This window comes from Arvicola amphibius, chromosome 4, assembly GCF_903992535.2.
Source record: "Arvicola amphibius chromosome 4, mArvAmp1.2, whole genome shotgun sequence".
NCBI classification, from domain to species: Eukaryota; Metazoa; Chordata; class Mammalia; order Rodentia; family Cricetidae; genus Arvicola; species Arvicola amphibius.
The window spans coordinates 105432893-105453187 of record NC_052050.1 but is presented as its reverse complement, the minus strand read 5'-3'; the positions used below and the strand labels follow the sequence as shown (position 1 = coordinate 105453187).

Sequence of the window (20295 nt, the reverse complement as noted above, 5' to 3'; positions counted from 1 at the left end):
TATCTCTGACCTCTGAGGGTACCATGCACACATGTGTACACAATCACACATGCAGGCAAAATACCCAGACACATGAAATCAAATGATAAGAATTTCAGAATCACTAAGTGGTGGAACTTTTGTAGGCTCTGAGAGTGAAACGCTCATGATATGGCTTCTGGCTGTCACATGATGCCAGGCTGAGAGGCAATGGCAAGCACTGTCCCTAAGCACAGAGGACAGCGACAACGATGGGTGGGATGTGTGTAACAAGGATCCTGCGAGTGCTCAGGCAGCAGGCAGCCTAGGCTCGGTTCTGGAAGAGTTCCCAGTGTCGTGTGATGTGTGGGAGCTGCTGTGTGTGCGTTTACTATGATAAAGTCAGCTGAGGGCCAGTGAGGTGGCTCCGTGGCAAAGGTGCCTGCTGCCCAGCCTGACAGTATGAGTTTTACTCCCGGGACCATGTGGTCCTCTGCCTCCAGACGGGTGCTGTGGCGTGTGTGAGCGCTCACCATACACAAATAAACACATAAAATGTGTTAAATAGAGTTGTGCCTCATGGTGGTGGTGCACACCTTTGATCCCAGCACTCGGGAGGCAGAGGCAGGTGGATCTCTGAGTTCAAGGCCAGCCTGGTCTACAGAGTGAGTTCCAGGACAGCCAGGACTACACCGAGAAACCTTGTCTCAAAAAAACAAGCAACAGCGATAGCACCACAAACATGGAGCTGAGGGCTGGAGAACTGACTCCTGGTTACGAGCCCTGGCTCTCGCAGAGGACCTGGGTTTGATACCGAGCACCCAGATGGCAGCTCAAAACCTTCTGTAACTCCAGTTCCAAGGGATCCAATACCTTCTAGCTTCCACAGGCTCTGAACACATGTGATACAGAGATGATATACATATACTGACAAAACACCCATCCACATAAAATAATAAAATAAATAAAGTCAGGCAAGGAAACTGTAAATGCTCAGAAAATCAGAAAACCACCCTTGACCCCGATGGTGGCCATGTGTTGGCACGTTGGGCAATTGGTACATTTTAAACACACATACTAACTTCGTTTCTTTTCTTTTTTGTTTTTTGTTTGTTTGTTTGTTTGTTTTTGTTTTTTTCGAGACAGGGTTTCTCTGTAGCTTTGGAGCCTATCCTGGCACTAGCTCTTGTAGACCAGGCTGGCCTCAAACTCACAGAGATTCGCCTGCCTCTGCCTCCCGAGTGCTGAGATTAAAGGCATGTGCCACCACCGCCAAGCTCCTAACGTCATTTCTATCAAGATCAAAATGTTATTTTCCTTCCACATTGATAATCCAATCTCACAGTTTTGATTCATTTTTGAAGCAAGTCTTCATGTATCACAGGCTACTATAGGTGTTAGGGTTCGAGAGAAGCCCCCAAGAAAAGACCAACAGTCACGTGTGCAATAACAAGAACTTTTTATTAGTTCCAACATTGCCGTGGCGCATGGTGGCCTGAGAGAAACCCAGTCTCCTTTAAACCCCTTTTAAACTGGGCTAGGGGAATTCCAGGGAGGAGAGATTAGTCTGGGGGCTGATGAACTGATGGCTTTAGACAGTTTAGGGGTTGTTATAGGATTGATTGTTTGTTGGCCACCACCTGTGGGGCACCCTCAGATTGGTTGCCCCTGGTCCCTGGCGGGGGGGGGCGTTAGAAACCTGTCATGGCTCTCGTCCTGCTCCCTGGCCCTCTCAAAAGAGACTACTGCAGTAACAGGTGCGTGTGTGTGTGTGTGTGTGTGTGTGTGTGTGTGTATGCGTGTCCAATGCTCTCAGAGGCTGGAAGGTACATTGCTGGGGACTATACCCTGGGTCCTCTGTGGGAACAGCCAGTTCTCTTAATTGCTGAGCCACCTCTCCAGCCCCTCCTTAGATTTGTTTGTTTGTTTGATTGATTGATTGGTTTTTCAAGACAGGGTTTTTCTGTGTAGCCCTGGCTGTCCAGGAACTAGCTCTGCAGACCAGCTGGCCTTGAACTCTCTGAGATCCACCTGCTTCTGTCTCCACAGTGCTGGGATTAAAGGTGTGCGCCAGCACTGCCTTGCAAGATTTATTTCTTTAGGTAGGAAAAAAATAAATATTTAAATTTATTAATGATATTAAATATTAAATTTATTAATTTTAAATATTTTTGCTTAGTTTTATGTCTTTAAGATTCTTTTTTCTTTCTTGTCTGTTTTAAAAACCCCAATGCTTCCATTTCCTTACTTAGTGCATGGAGCTCAGAGGACAACTTTCAGGAACTGAGTCTCTGCTTCCACCACGTGGCTCCTGAGGCCTGAACTCAAGTCATCCAGAGGCTGGGGATGGAAGCCCAGACTCCACTGCCACTCAGCTGCTCGGCCTGCCTCCCAGGTCCACGGAACCTTTTGCCTTTCTGTGTGGGTTCTCAGCCTTGTGGCAGTCATGGCTCTTGGCAGCACCTCCTTTACTTTCTTTCAGTGGGGAAAGACCTACAAACCAATCTGTCCAGTCAACCCTCCTGTCTCTCACTGCCACAGCTGCCACAGTGTCTCTGGTGATCCCAGCAGAGCTGTATACATGCAGCCCTTCTGCCTGAGGTCCTGGCCAGGTTGTCCCTCAAGGAGGGAAGAGACCCTGCCAGGTCAGCCTCATTCCCGGGGGGACTGACCGCTCTGTGATTTTCCGGAGAACAATCTGTCATGGTCACAGGAAACTTCGCTTATGCTGTGTCCTCATCCCTCGTCCCTCGGCAGCCCGGCTCAGGATCCTCACGGACGGACGCTCCCCACCCCCCCTCTCGAAATGGAAAACAATCAGTTCAGCCTGAGTTGTTTGCTTAGGTGGGAACCTTCTGAAGGAAGTCGGCACTTGCCACAGCTAAACAGCTCAGTCTTCGTGGAGACAGGAGGTTTGAAAACATTTTGTCTTGGTTAGAAAAAAAATTACTGTTTGTTTTTTGTTTTATTGTTCTGAGACAGGGTGTTACTATGTACTCCAGGTAGCCTGAGGCTACTTGAAGACTAGCCTCGAATTCACAGCAATCCTCCTGCCTCAGTTTCCAGCGTGCTGGGTGACAGAAGTGTGCCACCCGAGAGGTTATAAAGGAAGAAATGGCTTTTTACTTACATTTTTATTTTATTTTTTAAAGATAGCCCTGGCTAGCCTTGTAACTCTTGATGTAGACTAGACTGGCCTCTGATTTACAGAGATCCTCCTGCCTCTGCATCCTAAGTGCTGTGACTGACGGTGTGTGCCACCAAACCTGGTTTTCCTTCCAGTTGGACACACCCTCCCTCTCAGTTTTCCATAACCATGTTTTCTGCTTTTAGGAGAAAGTGAAGCAGAACTGTGTTGAGATTGGGGGCAGCTCCTTGGGACTCGGCGTCCCTTGGGGTGTGGACTCTGGAGCAAGAGTTTTAGGGAGGCCTGTCATTGTCACTCTGGGGCTGCTGCTCCCAGCCCCACCCCGACTCCTGTATTCTCAGGAGGGATCTCAGGGTGGGCATAGACCAGACAGTAGGGACAGTAGTCCAGGGGCATGAGCTGGGGACAGAAGTAGACACACAGGTAAGAGACTAGTGGAAGAGAAGGCTAGAGATGACAGGCGTTCCCCCATCAAGCCTGAGGACCCTTGTTCGATTCCCACAACCCACTCCTTGCAAGGTCTTCTGACCTCGGAATGAGCAGCATCGTACAATAATAAAAAATATAATAATGTTTTGAGACTCTTGACTCAGGATGGAGTGATTGCTGTGTGTGCACTTGGCTATGCCAGCGGTTCTATCCTCAGCCCTGTAAACAAACAAACAAACAAAGATGACTCATGAGCTGTAGATAGCTTAGTCCAGTATGTGTTAAGACCTGGGCTCTGTCCCCTGTACCTGCCTGTCCCCAACACAGGGGAGATGGAGGCAGGAGGATCAGGATTTGGGTTATCTTCAGCTATATAGCATATTGGAGGCCAGCCTGGGCTAAATGAAGCCCTGTCTCAAAACAATCAGAGGTAGGGGCTGGAGAGATGGCTCGGAGGTCAAAAGAAGTGACTGTTGTTCCGGAGGTCCTGAGTTTAATTCCCATCAACCACATGATGGCTCACACCCATCTATAATGAGATCTGGTGTCCAGAACACTATATACATAATAAATAAATTTTTAAAAAAAAATCAGAGGCAAAAAAAAAAAAAGCAGGCTTGGCACTGCCTGCGGAGGGGCAGGCAGGTCACATGACTCAGCTCTGGGTGTGCCCTCACTTCAAGTCACCTTGAATTCCTGTGGCTCCTCGCGCCCTCTCCCACAGTCTCGCTTGGCTCCCTATTGCCCTCCACGTGTAGACACGATATTTTCTGATTGTAACCCCCTGCACCCCCCCCCCCCAACCGCAGTCTGTCTTACTGTTAGCCAGCCTGATAATCATCCTGCCTCAGCCTCCAGAGTGCTGAGATTACAGGTGGGAGCAACTGCTTGAGATGACATTTGTTTGTGGCAGTCTCTGTAGCTCAGGCTAGTCTCACGCTTTCAAGGTTGACCCTGAGCTCCTAACCCCGTCCAGTACCTGCCCCATCATAATAGGCGTTTCCCTGCTCTCAGGGCTGCCTTACCCGGGCTCAGACCCACCCTCGTCGTTCTGCAGGCTGCGGCGACCCCTGTTGGCAAGAAGCGGGATGGCAACTAGAAACCCCTCCAATCTGATTTCCAACTTACCAAAGGAAGCCAAAAATGTCATTTTTCTTTCATTTTATTTTTCTTTACTCTTTTTTTAAAGATACTGTGTCTAGGGATCCATACCCACAACCCCAGGCTCTCCCCATACCACACGTCTTTCCTCTCTCTCTCTCTCTCTCTCTCTCTCTCTCTCTCTCTCTCTCTCTTCCTCCCTCATTTCCTTCTCTCTCTCTCTCTCTCTCTCTCTCTCTCTCTCTCTCTCTCTCTCTCTCTCTCTCTCCTCCCTCCCTCCCTCCCTCCCTTCCTTCCTTCTGTCTTTCTTTTTTCTCTGGAGACAGGGTTTCTCTGTGTAGCCCTAGCTGTCCTGTATCTCGCTCTGTAGACCAGGCTGACCTCGAACTCAGAGCTACACCTGCTTCTGCTTCCAGATTGAAGGTATAAGCCACCATGTCCCACTCCTGCATCACACTTCAAAACAATTCACTTCTGTTGTGCCTTAGGAAGACTGCATGTACATTGGCTCCTTTGACAAGGCTGGTGGCCTGGGGTCTTCCAGGACTGGCGTCAGGATGGGAGTCATTACCACCTCTTTAGGCACCCTGTCAGCCAAATTGTTTCCTTTTTTGTATCAGTCCATCTCCTGTTGGATGGCCAGGGCAGTGTATAATAGCTATCTTTTGGGGCCCCCATAGGGCCCTTAGAAGGTCCAAGATCTCAGTCTTCCTTATTTATTTATTTATTTATTTATTTATTATGTATACAATATTCCATCTGTGTGTATGCCTGCTGGCCAGAGGAGGGCACCAGTCCTCATTTCAGATGGTTGTCAGCCACCATATGGTTGCTGGGAATTGAACTCAGGACCTTTGGAAGAGCAGGCAATGCTCTTAACCACTGAGCCATCTCTCCAGTTCCTCAGTCTTATTTTTAATAGTCTTTCCTTTTGCAGTCTGGAGGCCCCTTTCTTTATATATAGCCTCATGTGTGTGGGCTGTTGCAAAGGCATAGCGGTGCCTGTATAATTGTTAATTTGATTTCGTGTCCCAGCTTTAAAGCCTTGGTTAGTGCTGTTAGCTCAGGTCTCTGGGTAGAGGTTCCCGCTGGCAATGGCTCTGCCCAGGCTACTTTATCTGTTGTGGTCGCTGCGGCTCTCTCATACCTTAGTCTGTTCTGTACGAAACTGCTTTTATCCTTAAACCAAGTCGCTTCTGCATCTAGCAACCGAGTGTCCTTTGGGCTGAGTGCTGTGTGCTTGGGCCGAGATTCCAGAGCAGTCTGGAGCAGCGCTTCAAGGTCAGAGTCTGGCAGCAACATGGCTGCTTTCGGAGCTGTCGGGACCTGGAACATTGTTCTAGCGGGGTTAAGGAGCAGGGCTGCCATCGGTCCAGTGCGTGTGGGGTGGCGATAGTCAGATTTTTGTCCCAAAGTCAGTTTATCAGCATCTGTAACCAGCAGAGGCAAGGGGGCCATCCTGCAGCCTCCGGGTCCAGCTTTTTGGACATATAGGCCACTGGTCTCTTCCGTGGCCCCACAGTCTGGGTGAGCACACCTTTGGATATTCCCTTGAGCTCATCTACGAACAGGTAAAAAGGCTTACTCACACCAGCAGCCCAAGTGCTGGGGCCTCCAAGAGTCTCTGCTTTAGAATGTCAAATGCCCCCTGCCTATCCTCTGTCCAGAAAAAGTCCAGTTTGTCTTTGGTTGCCTTGTACAGGTGTTGTAGGAAGGCTGCTTCATTTCCTTACCACCTCAACTCTGGTAACCAGCTGGCCCATGCTGCCACCAAGTAACTTGCAGCACACTGCCCACAAACCCCATTTAAATGCTCGGCCTCCTGAAAAAGCCAGAGTTTGCGCTGGCAGCATGGCCCAGAAAGCTGCCGGTTCAAAACCATGCGGCTTCTTTTCTGCTGCCCCTGAATCGAGAAAACCTCTCTTAAAGGAGCCGTGGCATTAAAGCCATTTTTTGTTGTTTTTTGTTTGTTTCACCTAGAATTCCTTCCCAAACTCGCTCAGGTTTTAAGAGGATTTTAGTCGACCACATTGGTGCCAATTTGTTGTATGAAGGCCGCTTGTTTGTTCCCGGCTGTTCAGCCCCAAAATAACCACACAGAAACTATATTATTTAAACCACTTCTTGGCCAATCACTTAATCATATTGCTAGCTAGCTCTTACATCTAGAATTAACCAATTTTCATTATTTTATATTTTACCATGAGGATCATGGCCTACCAGCAAGGTTCCAGCTGGTGGCTTGCATCTGTCTCAGGCAGTGGCTCCATGGCTTCTCCCTGACTCCACCTTCTTTCTCCCAGCAATCAGTTGAGTTTTCCCTGCCTAGTTCTCTTCTGACCTGCTCTGCTATAGGCTAAAAGCAGTTTCTTTTAAAGGTGGCACACACCTTTAATCCCAGCACCCGGGAGGCAGAGGCAGGTGAATCCCTGTGAGTTCAAGGCCAGCCTGGTCTACAAGAGCTAGTTCCAGGACAGCTAGGACTGTTACACAGGGAACCCTGTCTCGAAAAAAAAAGGAGTTTCTTTGTTAACCAATAGTATTCACAGCATACAGAGGAGAATCCCTCATCATATAGGGGCTTAGCTATTTTAGCAAACCCAGGAGTCCAGAGGCAGCAGAACCCAGCAGTGCCCCAGTCGGGAGGAGATCTTTAGCACAGTTTCCTAGCGGGTGTCTGAGAGCCACTGGTTGGCAGATCTGGGCCTTCTTTGCTGGAGCTCTGTCACCCAGGCTTCCAAGGGTTACAGCAGGTTTTCTGTCCCCCTCAGGCAAGCCTCCTTATCAGCAGCTGCTACCAGCAGACCAGCCACTGCTGCAACAGACTTACATCTGGATTTTGGGTTCTGTAGAGTCTCATCAAAGATTGTAGGAGAGGTTTTTTTTTTTTTTTTTTTTTTTTTTTGGTTTTTTCGAGACAGGATTTCTCTGTAGCTTTGGAGCCTGTCCTGGAACTAGTTCTTGTAGACCTCACAAAGATCCACCTGCCCCTGCCTCCCAGGTGCTGGGATTAAAGGCGTGCGCCACCACCGCCCGGCCCTTAGAAGAGTTTTTGAAGCCTTGTGTCAGCCAAGTCCAAGTCAGTTGACCTCTGACCCCAGTCTCTGGGTCTTGCCATTGGGAGGCAAAATACATGTGGTTTTGGGGAACTAGAGGCAGACTGAAAAATGCATCTTTTAGATCCAGGACTGGATACCATTGCCGATATAAGGGCAGTGTGCTAAGCAAGGTGTAAAAATTAGGTACTGTGGGGTACATGTCTACCACCTTCTGTTTACCTCTCTCAAGTCCTGTGTTGGCCAGTAATCACTTGTGTGTGGTTCCTTTACTGGCAGTTCCTGGTGGAGACTGTATTCCTCAGTTAAGACATTTGTAACAAAAATCTGGACTGGTTTCCTATCTTATTGATGCAGCTTAGCCCCCTTGTCTGAGAAATGGATTTGAAGTTTCATTTTTGTGAGTACATCTCGGCCCAGGAGGGGATAGAGACATGCTGGTATCACCAGAAATGAATGGGTTACCTGTCCCATTCCCAAATCTACTGTTCCTTGGGCAGTCCATGGAAATGGCTTAGTCCCAATGACCTCTTGTACCGAGGTTTGTTTACCAGACAAAGGTCCTTCAGGCTTTAGTAAAACAGACTTTTCTGCTCCAGTGTCAACCATGAAGTTGATCTTTCCCCTCCAGTCCTAGGGTTACCCTGGTGCGGGGAGGGGAGCCGAACCCTGACCTCCTAATCACTGTCCACATCCAGTTGCAGAACCTTGGCCTGCCCGGCTGGTTTTTAATTTTTCTAGTGCATTCTCTGATCGAGTGGCCTTCTTTACAGTAGGCACGTTGCCATTGCTTTTTAAATACATTCTTATTGATATTTATTGAGCTCTACATTTTTCTCTGCTCCCCTCCCTGCCTCTCCCCTCCCCCTTCAATCCTCGCCCAAGGTCCCCATGCTCCCAATTTACTCAGGAGATCTTGTCTTTTTATGATTCCTACTTCCCATGTAGATTAGATCTCTGTAAGTGTCCTCATTGTTGTCTAGGTTCTCTGGGATTGTGGTTTGTAGGCTGGCTTTCTTTACTTTATGTTTAAAAACCACCTATGAGTGAGTACATGTGATAATTGTCTTTCTGGGTCTGGGTTACCTCACTCAAAATAATGTTTTCTAGATCCATCGGTTTTCCTGCAAAATTCAAGCTGTTGTTATTTTTTTCTGCTGTGTAGTACTCCACTGTGTAAATGTACCACATTTTCCTTATCCACTCCTTGGTCAAGGGGCATTTAGGTTGTTTCCAGGTTCTGGCTATGACAAACAATGCTGCTATGAACATAGTTGAGCACATGTCCTTGTGGCACGATTGAGCACCCTTTGGATATATACCCAAAAGTGGTATTACTGGGTCTTGAGGGAGGTTGTTTCCTAATTTTCTGAGAAATCACCATACTGACATCCAAAGGGGTTATACCAGCCTGCATTCCCATCAGCAATGCAGAAGTGTTCCCTTTTCCCCACAACCTCTCAGCATAAGTTGTCATCAGTGTTTTTGATCTTATTCTTACAGGTGTAAAATGGAATCTCAGAGTTGTTTTGATTTACATTTCTCTGATGACTAAGGATGTTGAACATTTCCTTATGTGTCTTCCAGGCATTTTAGATTCCTCTGTTGAGAGTTCTCTGTTTAGGTCTGTACTCCATTGTTTTTATTGGATTATGTGTTCTTTTGGTGTCCAATTTCTTAAGTTCTTTGTATATTTTGGAGATCAGACCTCTCTGATCTGGGGTTAGTGAAGATCTTTTCCCATTCTGTAGGCTGTCATTTTGTCTTGTTGACTGTGTTCTTTGTTTTACAGAAGCTTTTTTTAAAGATTTATTTATTATGTATATAACATTCTGCCTCCATGTATGCCCTCATGCCAGAAGAGGGCGCCAGATATCACTACAGATGGTTGTGAGCCACCATGTGGTTGCTGGGAATTGAACTCAGGACCTCTGGAAGAACAGCCAGGGAGTGCTCTTAAGGTTAACCTCTGAGCCATCTCTCCAACCCCCAGATATCCGGATCTTCTATTCAGTTCCATTGGTCCTCCTGTCTGTTCTTATGCCAGTACCAGGCTGTTTTCAGTACTGTAGCCTGCCGTTGCTTTTTTTTGTTTTGTTTTGTTTTTTTTGTTTTTGTTTTTGTTTTTGTTTTTCGAGACAGGGTTTCTCTGCAGCTTTTTTAGAGCCTGTCCTGGAACTAGCTCTTGTAGACCAGGCTGGCCTCGAACTCACAGAGATCCGCCTGCCTCTGCCTGGGATTAAAGGCGTGCGCCACCACCGCCCGGCCCTGCCGTTGCTTTTTAGGGCATTCTCTGGCCCAATGTCCCCCTCCCTACAGAAGGCACATTGGTTTTTATCCACCTTTGGACCTGGCAGTGGTCCATTTCATTATCCCGTCTGAGCAGTCTGGTTTCTGTTTGCTGCAACCAGGAATTTGGCCAATTTCTGGCAGTGACTCTCCTGTTGAGTCTCCAGCACCGGAGCGAGGCTTTTCTCCGTCGTCTTTGCTTTTTAATCTCTTTCTCCTCTGCACTCTTCCTTGTATAGAAAACCCTCTCAGCCACCATCATTAAATCTCTAATACTTCTTTCCCCTAGCCTATCTATCTTTAGACGTTTATTCCTAATATCACAAGCTGCCTGGTTTACAGATACAAAAATTATAATCCCAGCACTCAGGAGGCAGAGGCAGGCAGATCTCTGAGTTCAAGGCCAACCTAGTCTACAAAAGCTAGATCCAGGACAGGCTCTAGAAACTACAGGGAAACCCTGTCTCAAAAAAAATCAGAGTTTCCTCTGTCTTTGGTGCTTCTGGATCATACGGAGTGTAACATCTGAAAGCCTCCTGCAACCATTCAAGATAAGCTGCTGGGCTTTCCTCTGGTTCCTGTCTAACATGTTAGTGGGCCATTTGGCAGCTGCTTTGGGACCTGCCAAAAAGGTCTGGCAATAGACTTTGAGCCTCTCCTTATCTCGAGCTGAATTATAGTGCCAGAGAAGGGGGCGTTTGTGGGGAAAAGGCCAGTGATGGTGTGGTTGGTGCCCATCTCCATCTGGTGGCCCAGTGGGCCTCAGAGGCTCGATAACCTATGGTTGGGGAGTGTTCCCTTGCCTGGGGCCGGTTGCTCGGGTGGGGCCCATTTCCCCCTCCCGGACTGGGTCTCCTGCAGCAGCCCTAGCTGCAACTCTTGGGGCTCAGGAGGAGTGTAGGGTGGGGGAAAATATCTTCCTCTTGTGAACCCTCTGGAGTATTGGAGCTGAGGGGGGCCTCCGAGGGGGCTGCGTTTGGGCCACTAGCACCTTAACCTGTGGAGGCAAGAAATGTTTTAGCCAAGATGGGGGGGTTTTCTATCTGCCCCCGCCAGGTGACAATGTATGGTGTCTGATCTGGATGTCCCTTCCCAGAATGGAACACGCTGCTTTCCACAGCATTTACGAGGCTGGTATCAAAGGATCCTTCCGCAGGCTGTCCAACATTGAAGGATGGCCATCCAGAGCCGCGAAAGATGTTAAGCTTCCCTTTTTAACCTCAGCACTGCTGTTGTGAGCTGTTGCCTTAACCTCGTCCCGTGTGCCAGTCGGAGCTCCAAGCGGGTAGAAGGCCCACTTTCCCAGTCCTCCTCGGTCCAGTCTCAAACACGACAAAGAGACAGCCATCAGACAACAGATGAAAGCCACAGGAGGAAAGAGTGAGGCCTCACAAACTCAGTCAGGGGTCTGAAACTGTGGCTACCTCCTTTGGCTTGGGGGTGCATCCACGATTCCAAAAACCGTACAAGATCCTACGAGACCCTGGCTCCCAGTAGAGGCTCCAGATTACTGAGGACTTAATATCCTCCAGGTGGGGCTGCAAGCCCTCCAAAGGAGGAAGCTGGTCAGAACCTGCTTCCCCACTCTGCACAGACTCCAGGCTCCTTGAGAGGGCTCTGAACTACGAGAGGACCCAGTTTCCTTCAGACGGGGTCCTGATTCCCCAGTGGGCTCCAGAACGTCATCTTGGATGCGCATGATCCCGGCCCTACAGACACGTCTGTCAGCTGTCCCAGACATGGATCCTTATCGGACCACTTCACAGGCTCAGACACTGCATGCCGCTACTGACACCGGTGTGAAAATTATCAGCCCACAAACAAAGGGAAACCTCTTGCTAGAGAGAAAAGGAACTGCCTGCTAGCAGGCTACCGGATTTACACGGACCAGAGGTCAGACAGAAATCACAAATCACAGCTACAAACATCTGACAGACAACGTCACTCACCTGTGGTCCAGAACCAGAAACCTTCAGGGTGGGGGTCCGGGGATTTTGGGTCATCTGGGACGAGTCCCCAAATGTTGTGCCTGAGACCTAGGACCCCCCAAGAAGACCACCACGGAGCCACACTTCCGAATGCAAAAGCAAGGTCTCGTTTATTAAGTTTATTAAGTTTATTAAGAGGACTAGCACGGGTCCTCTTCACAGCCCGTTCTTATAATAAATGAAACCTTGCTTTTGCATTCGGAAGTGTGGCTCCGTGGTGGTCTTCTTTGGGGGTCCTAGGACTCAGGCACAACACTTTATGTATCTGTGTGTGGTTATGAGCAAGCGAGTGCTGCGAGAGCAGCAGCCAGAAGGGGGCGTCGTACTCCCTAAAACTGGAGCTACTGGCGGTTGTGAGCCCAGGGATTTGTGGATTTGTGGGTGCTCGGGACCAAATTTGGGTGCTCGGGACCAAATTTGGGTCCTCTGCATGAGCAGCCAGTATTGTTTTTACTTTAACTTTTTTTTTTTTTTTTTTTTTTTTTTGGTTTTTCGAGACAGGGTTTCTCTGTAGCTTTGGAGCCTGTCCTGGAACTAGCTCTTGTAGACCAGGCTAGTCTCGAACTCACAGAGATCCGCCTGCCTCTGCCTCCCGAGTGCTGGGATTAAAGGCGTGCGCCACCGCCGCCCGGCTTACTTTAACTTTTTAAAAATTGTTTTTATTGAGCTATACATTTCCCCCCTCTCCTTCCTCCCACCCTTCTCCCTTTCCACCGTCCCTCCTACCCCCACCCTCCCAATTCTCGGGAGCTGTGGATTGTAGTCTGGTTATCCCTTGCTTTACATCTTCTATCTGCTTATGAGTGAGTACATACCGTGTTTTTTTCTCTGGGTCTGAGTTACTTCACTCAAGATGGTTTTTTTAGTTCTATTTATTCATCTGCAAATTTCATGATGTCATTGTTTTCTAACAGCTGAGTAGTACTCCATTGTGTAAATGGGCCACACTTTCTTTTTTTCTTTTTTTCTTCAGTTGACGGGCATCTAGGTTGTTCCCAGGTTCTGGCTTGTAGTGATGAGCAGCGGGCTGTATTCCTGCTGCCCAGGTCCCGGCCACCTGGCTAGCTTATGCCCTGAAATAACAACACACAAATTGTATTCTTTTAAACACTGCTTGGCCCATTAGCTTCAGCCTCTTACTGGCTAACTCTCACATTTTGATTAACCCATACTTAGTAATGTGTGTAGCACCATGAGGGGAGGCTTACCAGGAAGATTCTAGCCTACGTCCATCTTGGGTCGGAGCTTCATTGCATCTGACTCACTTCCCTTCTTCCCAGCATTCTGTTCTGTCTACTCCACCCACCTATGTTCTGACCTATAAGGCCAAGCAATTTTCTTTATTAATTAACCAATGAAATCAACAGATTGATAGAAGACCCTCCTCTATCACTGGCTATGATAAATAATGCTGCTATGAATATAGTTGAGCACATGTCCTTGTGGTATGATTGTGCTTCCTTTGGACATATGCCCCAGAGTGATATCGCTGGGTCTTGAGGTAGGTTGATTCCCAATTTTCTGAGAAACCATCACACTGACTTCCAGAATGGTAGCCAGTTGGTTTTTAACTGGCATGTTTTAACTGCATGGCAGAGTTAACATAATGTATTTATAAACACTGTGGGTTTCGTTTTTTGGGTTTTGTTTTTTTTTTTTTTTTTTTTTTTTGGTTTTCAAGACAGGGTTTCTCCATGTAGCAGTCCTAGCTGTCCTGGACCTAGCTCTCATAGACCAGGCTGGCCTCACAGAGCTCCACCTGCCTCTGTCTCCTGAGTGCTGGGATTAAAGGCATGCGCCACTACTGCCCGGCTTGTTTTGTTTTTGTCTGAGACTCAGCCTCACTAAAGAGATAGACAGTGGACCTGGATCTCAGTGTCCTTGTTCCCAGTACAGAGTTGATAGGTCCCTTTCCATGCTGTGCACTGTGTTTGTGGGTGTTTTGTTTTGTTTTGCCAGGCCTGGTGGTTCATGACTTGAATCCCAGCACTTGGGAGGCTGGGGCAGGCAGGCAGATCTCTGTGAGTCTGAGGCCAGCCTGGTCTACAGAATGAGTTCTAGGAGAGCCAGGGCTACTTAGAGAACTCCTGTCTCAAATAAATAGATAAGTGAATAAATAAATAAATGGTTTATTTTTATTTATTTTGCTCTTTCCCTGCATGAACACGCACATCTATGTGTGCAGTACCCAAATCGGCCAGAGGAGGGCGCCGGATCCCCTGGGACTGAGTTCTGGGTGTTTGTGAGATGACCCCCTGGGTGCTGAGGAAGCAACCCAGAGCCTTTGCAAGGGCAACAAGAGCTGAGCCTCCTCTCCAGCTCCCAAACAAAGCCTCAGGACCCACAGATCTGAGACTTGAGACTGGAGATGTTGACAGGTGTGTGCCACACTGGGGCGATCACCAGCGCCATGGAACAAAAGGAAACAGACCAAGGACAAAGAAAGGAATCTGGATGGAAGACATCCAGAAATCGTCACTATTAATCACATCAAATGTGGACGAGCAGTTTCAAAGGAAAACCGAGCCAGGTGTGGTAAAGTGCCCCCATAGAGCTAACACTCACAGCGGGGGCCGTACAGTGTGTTTCAGGCCAACCTACATAGGAAGATGTCTCAGAAAAATATGTTAAACATAAATTGTAAGAATCATATCGCGAAACTAAGCACACATGAGATTGTTGAGTAGAGTATGGTGATGCAGGCCTTTAATCCCAGCCCGGGGAGGGGGGCGGTGTCAGGAGGTCCAGGGCAGCAAGGCTATACAGTTAGTCTGAGGTCAGCCTGGGCTACATGAGACCCAGTTGAAAGGGAAAGAGAAAGAAGGGAGGAAGGAGGGGAGGGAGAATCAGGAAGGGAGGTGGGAGGGGAACTACCGATCTTTCAATGATTTTTTTTGAGACCCAGAGAGAGCCCCTTCCCTCCATGTGACCCAGACAGCGCCCCTTCTCACTTCCTGCACTGTCTTTTCTTGTCATGTAGGCATCTCCTCCAGAACAGGGTCACTGTCCAGGCCCCAGGCATCCTCACCTTGGCCCTGATCCTTATGACTTCTTAGAATTTGTAAACCTTACTGAAGTATGCCTCGGTTCTCTGTTGAAATCTCACGGGAGTTCTGTGCGTTCCTACAGAGCGAGCCTCTTCACCATGGGATGAAGGTGGCAGCGTGGTTACCAGGGCCATCGCGGCCTGATTAAATGAGCCTCAGGTTCCCTATGTGGTGATGATCTAGCATTGTGTGCTCCTAGAGAGGAGGACTGAGTCTTTCTGTGCGCTGCCACCTAGGCAGTCGTGGGTGGAAAGCTGCGTGTGGACACTGTGGGTCACGTCTCTCACCCACGCTGTCAGTCCTGGCCCAAGGCTCCCGTCCGTCCTACTGGGGGTCACGAGGTGGCCTACGGCAGCTCTTAGTGGATCCAGACCTCGGGCGGGAGCGGGTGCTGGGTTTGGACCTGGGTCCTGAGCGGGGACGGGGGCGCGATAGTCTTCGCAGGTCAGCTAACTCGGCTTCCAGGGCGAAACTGCAGAGGGGAGGGGACTATGAGCGCCTGACACTCCGACACCGTGTCCGTGTGGGGAGCTCAGCCTTCAAGGCTCCCTACCCTGCAAGGTCCCGATTCCCTTCCACACTCTGACATATTAGACTCTCCTTCCCAGGGACTCGGGGCTCTCCCCAGCAAGATCCTCTCCAAATCCCTTCCTCTTCTCATTACCTACTCCTTTTTCCTACAAGCTTGTATTTTCTCCCTGCTCCTCCCTGGAGCCCACACTGATTCCCCGAGTGACATCTTCAACCTGCGATTTCCCACCCCCAGACAACCTACCCCCCTCACCATGTGGAGCTAAATCCGACTACACCTCCAAGTCGGGTCCACCCGGCTACCCTTCCCTACCTACCTACAGAAGCCAGACTATCTAAGCCACGCCCCTAGATACAGATTGGCCTAAAGAACTATACTCTACATAGTCATTGGCCCGCGGCTCTGTCCGTCTTTCCCACTCGTGGCTGGCCCTTTAACTCACACGTGCTCCCTCAGCGCCACCTCCCGGCCAACGCAAGCTTCGCCTTCTGCCTCTGCTGTGCCTGCGCGCTGTAAGGCCGCCTCCAGCTGTCGCTTGGACTCAATGGCTGCTGCCTCCCAACGCGCCAAGGTTTCTACGGGGGGACAGAGGGACTTGAGTCTGCGTGCCGTGTGCATGCTTGAATTGAAATGTGCCTGACTACACTGGGCGGTGGTGGCGCACGCCTGTAATCCCAGAACTCGGGAGGCAAAGGCAGGAGGATCTCTGTGAGTTCAAAGCCAGCCTGGGCTACAGAGTGAGTTCTAGGACAGCCAGAGCTGTCTGTCTCGAAAAATAAAAAACAAAACAAACATAAAATGTGTATGACTTTCTATCTTCATCATCGTTGTCGCTTTAATATTACTGCTTTTGGAGACAAGGTCTCATGTAGCCCAGGCTAGCCTCAGATTTACTATATAAACCAAAACTAGAGACAGATTCTGAACTTCCCAATTCCTACCTCCCGAGTGCTGGGATAACAAGCGTCCCATCACACCTGGCTCACACAACCTTTTGTTGTTGTTGTTGTTGTGTTGTTTGTTTCTCTTAAAACCGCATCTTACTGTGTCCCTGGGGTGACCTCAAACTCATTCACAGATAACATCTTGTGTCAGCCTCCCGGGTCCTGGGGTCACTACTAGGGTTGCACCCCCCAGGCCTGGTTCATGCGTGCTGGGGGTGGAGCCCAGCATGCTAGGCAAACTGCCTTGCCCAGCCACAGCCTGGTCTGTGTTATTTCCCATCTTTGGCAGACTCGTTTCTGGTTTTCTGCAGCGATTGCAGGTCCGTGCACTGTCATTTCTAGGGACCTGCCTTCCCCTCCAGGCCCTCCCCCTCCTTTCCATCCTCCAGCCTCCCCTCCCCCAGCCCACCTGTCAGTTGTCCATTCTGTAGCCCCATCTGCGTGCCTTGGGCTTTGGCTTCATCCATCTCGATCCTCAGGGTCTTCAGCTGGGTCTGAAGCCGGCTCTGCAGACAGCAGTGTGGGGCGGAAGAAAGGGACAAAATAGGAACTCGGTGAACCCCACCTAAACTCCACGTAGTAGAAAATACTTGGTTCTGTGAACTCTGCCCAGGACTTGCCACCAGCTCAGGCAGATTTGATGGGTGACAAGTCCCCACTGCAGAACAGACTGGCTAAGTAAGTCGGGCAGAGTCCTAGCTCACACGTGGGGACAGGCAGTCTTGACCTCCCTGCCTCAGATAGATCATCTATCTGGGAAGGCAGAGAGCGCGCAGGAGCCATTCTGACTTTCCTGTATCGTGATTAGAGCCCTCATATTTTGCACCTAAAGCTGGTCTCGAAGCTGTACCTGGCAGGATACTCCTGTCATCCCAGCACTTGGGAGATGGCGACAGAAGGATCAGGAGGTCCAGCCAGGCATAGCCACAGCCTGAGTTCCAGGACATACTGGGCATCTCGGGCAGAGCCTGTCTCAAAATCAAAAGTAAAAAGATGATTGGGGAGTTGCACAGAAGCCCCTGCCTAGGATCCCCCGTGAGGGGCTGGGGCGTGGCTCAGGGGTGGAGCCTCTGCCTAGGATCCCCAGTGAGGGGCTGGGGGCGTGGCTCGGAGTGGAGCCCCTGCCTAGGATCCCTCGTGAGGGGCTGGGGGCATGGCTCATGGTGGAGCGCCTACCTAGGATTCCCAGTGAGGGTTTGGGGGCGTGGCTCAGGGGTGGAGCCCCCCAGCCTAGCAATCGTTAAGTCTTGTGTTTCCCACACAGTTCATTGTCCACCAAAACTAGATATACAAACTGTGCTGGGTCAGGCACAGAAAAATTCACAGCCATTGTTTAATACATTTAAACGCTAGGTCTGAGAGTGTTTCCTTTTGTGATAGGGTCTCCTGCCGCGCAGGCTGCCCTCACCTCTCCAGGCTCCTAAGGAAGAATTTGAATTCCTGATCCTCTCTGCTTTGATGACAAGTGTATGACACCATACAGTCAGTGACTGGGTTTTGAGCACTCCATTTTGTGAGGCTGTGGGGTCAAGAGGGTTGAGATTCTGAGAGGGCGGTCCCCGGAAAAGGGAGGTCCCGCTGGTGCCTCCCCAAGAGGCCAACTTTAGTCTCCTAATTACAGGTGATATAATGTCCCTCACTTAAAATAGGACTACTGGAACCTGGAGTAGCAATGAGCGGCGCAGAGGGTCGACGCAGGCTCTCAAAGCTCCGGGGTCCGGGCTTTTTCCTTGTGTCCAACAGCAGGAACAGGTGGCATCACGGATCAGAATTAGGCTCCAAGAAGACTGGCGTTTTAGAAAACAGGAGAAACTGCGATAGTCCTGCACTTTCTCTCCACCCTTTGGAAAGTTGGGGAACACCCAGGCCCTAGAGATAGGCAAGCAAGATCTCTTTGCAGAACATTTTGGCTTTCCCCTGCCCCTACCTGGCGGTCCTTGCAGGCCTTGAGCGCCACCTCCAGCTCCCGCCTGTCGCCCTCGGCGCGCTGCAGCCACCCGGCCAGGCTCTCCTGGCGCTGCTCAGCCTCGGCCAGTCGCCGCCTAAGTTCTTCGATCTCAGGCGCTGACTCTGGGGGCCACGCCGTTGCGTTCACCTGCTCGGGCTCAGGGCAGCGGGTACCCCGGGCTGTCGAGGCCGCCAGGTTCCAAGCCACCAGCGCCCCTCCGGCCGCGGCAGCCGCCAGAAATACCGCAGCCCCGCACAGGGCCAGCAGCCGCCAAGCGCGCCCCGGCTCCGGGCCCGGCTCTGCCATCCCGCCGTGGCTCTGACCCCAGACGGGCCACTAGCATTTAATTGGCACCCTGGGATTCCGGGGACACCCACGGTCCCGCTCCACCCCACCTGGCAGTGGCTTCCCGAGGGATGGGGAGGGGTGCACAGGAATTCCTCTGGGGCCAGTAAGCTCTGAGCGCTCTAGGAAGAAACTGGGGGCACTTTCACCAGACCCTTCTGAGCCTCAGTTTCCCCCTGAACTCAGTGACTGGAGAGCCCTTTCTGTTGATGGGGAAACTGAGGCTAGAAGGTGGGAGGGTAGACGCGAGTGGGTCCTGCAAGGTCTCCACACTGGCTGTGCTCAGTCAGACCCGTGTGAGCAATCTTTCCATGAGACTGGGATTCAAGATCCTTATAAAAAGTTTTTCCTTGATTTTTTTATTACATTTTATTTATTTTGTGTGTGCGCGGGAGGAACGTAGGGTCTCTCCAGGTCACAGGAGAGCATGTCTCCCCGGCGTGTAGGTCCGGGACCCAAAGGTCGTCAGACACCCAGGTTCCTGCCTGCATTTTACAGGAGTCTCCGTCCCTGACTGCCTCCCACATTCCAGCTGAGCCTCTAACAAGCAAAGCCTCCCGTTTTGTGATCACACAGGCTGGGCACACAGTAGGTACACACGCAGGACGAGCTGAGGACCACTCTTGGTGTGTGTGCCCCTCAGTCAGTGCATGAAATGAAAGCTGTTTACAGTTGCACACACCCTCAGCCCAAAGAGAGTAGAGGTGGGTGGAGTGAAAGGCTAGCCTGGGCTACGGGTGAGACCCGAGGGTTTAACCCTAATTAGAATATAATAGAATATAAATAGAATACATTTAAAATAAACTGAATTCAAAGGCTGTAAACCAGGGTTGGTGGCACCAGCACTCAGCACTCAGAGGCAGAGGCAGGTGGATCACTATGAGTTTGAGACTAGCCTGGTCTGAGAAGAAGAAGAAGAAGAAGAAGAAGAAGAAGAAGAAGAAGAAGAAGAAGAAGAAGGAGGAGGAGGAGGAGGAGGAGGAGGAGGAGGAGGAGTTCTTTCTTCTTGTTACTAATTCTTCATTCCTACTGTAACTCTTCTTTCTCTCTTCTTCTTCTGCTTCTTCCTTTGTTTCGTTTCGGTGTTCCTTTTCTCCTTCTTATCTTCTTCTTCTCTTCCGTCCTCCGCCTCCTCCTCCTCCTCCTCCTCCGCCTCCTCCTCCTCCTCCCCTCCTCACGCAGTACGAAGAAGAAAGGATATTAAATTACAGCCTGGTGGTGGTGGTGCACGCCTTTAATCCCAGCACTGGGGAAGCAGAGGCACGCTGATCTCTGTGAGTTCAAGGCCAACCTGATATACAAGAGCTAGTTCCAGGACAGCCAGGACTGTTACACAGAGAAACCCTGCCTCCAAAAAAAAGGACAAAAAATCTATTAAATTATATAGAAATGAAATTAAACCAGAAGACTCTGCCCCAGACCCAACTCAAATCGCTTCTCATCAGGTAGCCCCAGCAGCTTCACCTGGATGGTTAGGCAGGTCAGGGCACCGCAGGATTCTCAAGAAGTG

General features: G+C 49.9%; 1 protein-coding gene across 2 annotated transcripts; it reads right to left on the bottom strand.

Annotated features, from left to right (window-relative positions):
* Positions 1–14653: 14653 nt before the first annotated feature.
* Ccdc194 (coiled-coil domain containing 194) lies at positions 14654–18746 on the bottom strand. Of its 2 annotated transcripts, XM_038328541.1 has the most exons (4): positions 18420–18746; positions 16902–16998; positions 15991–16123; positions 14654–15488 (listed from the first exon to the last, which is right to left on the bottom strand). In XM_038328541.1, the coding sequence occupies exons 1-4, from the start codon at positions 18744–18746 to the stop codon at positions 15341–15343; spliced, it is 705 nt and encodes a 234-aa protein (XP_038184469.1). In that variant the 3' UTR covers positions 14654–15340. The 2 variants fall into 2 exon arrangements, 1 of the variants encoding a protein (XP_038184469.1); XR_005285167.1 differs by lacking the exons at positions 15991–16123; positions 16902–16998; positions 18420–18746 and adding an exon at positions 15801–15842.
* Positions 18747–20295: the final 1549 nt, after the last annotated feature.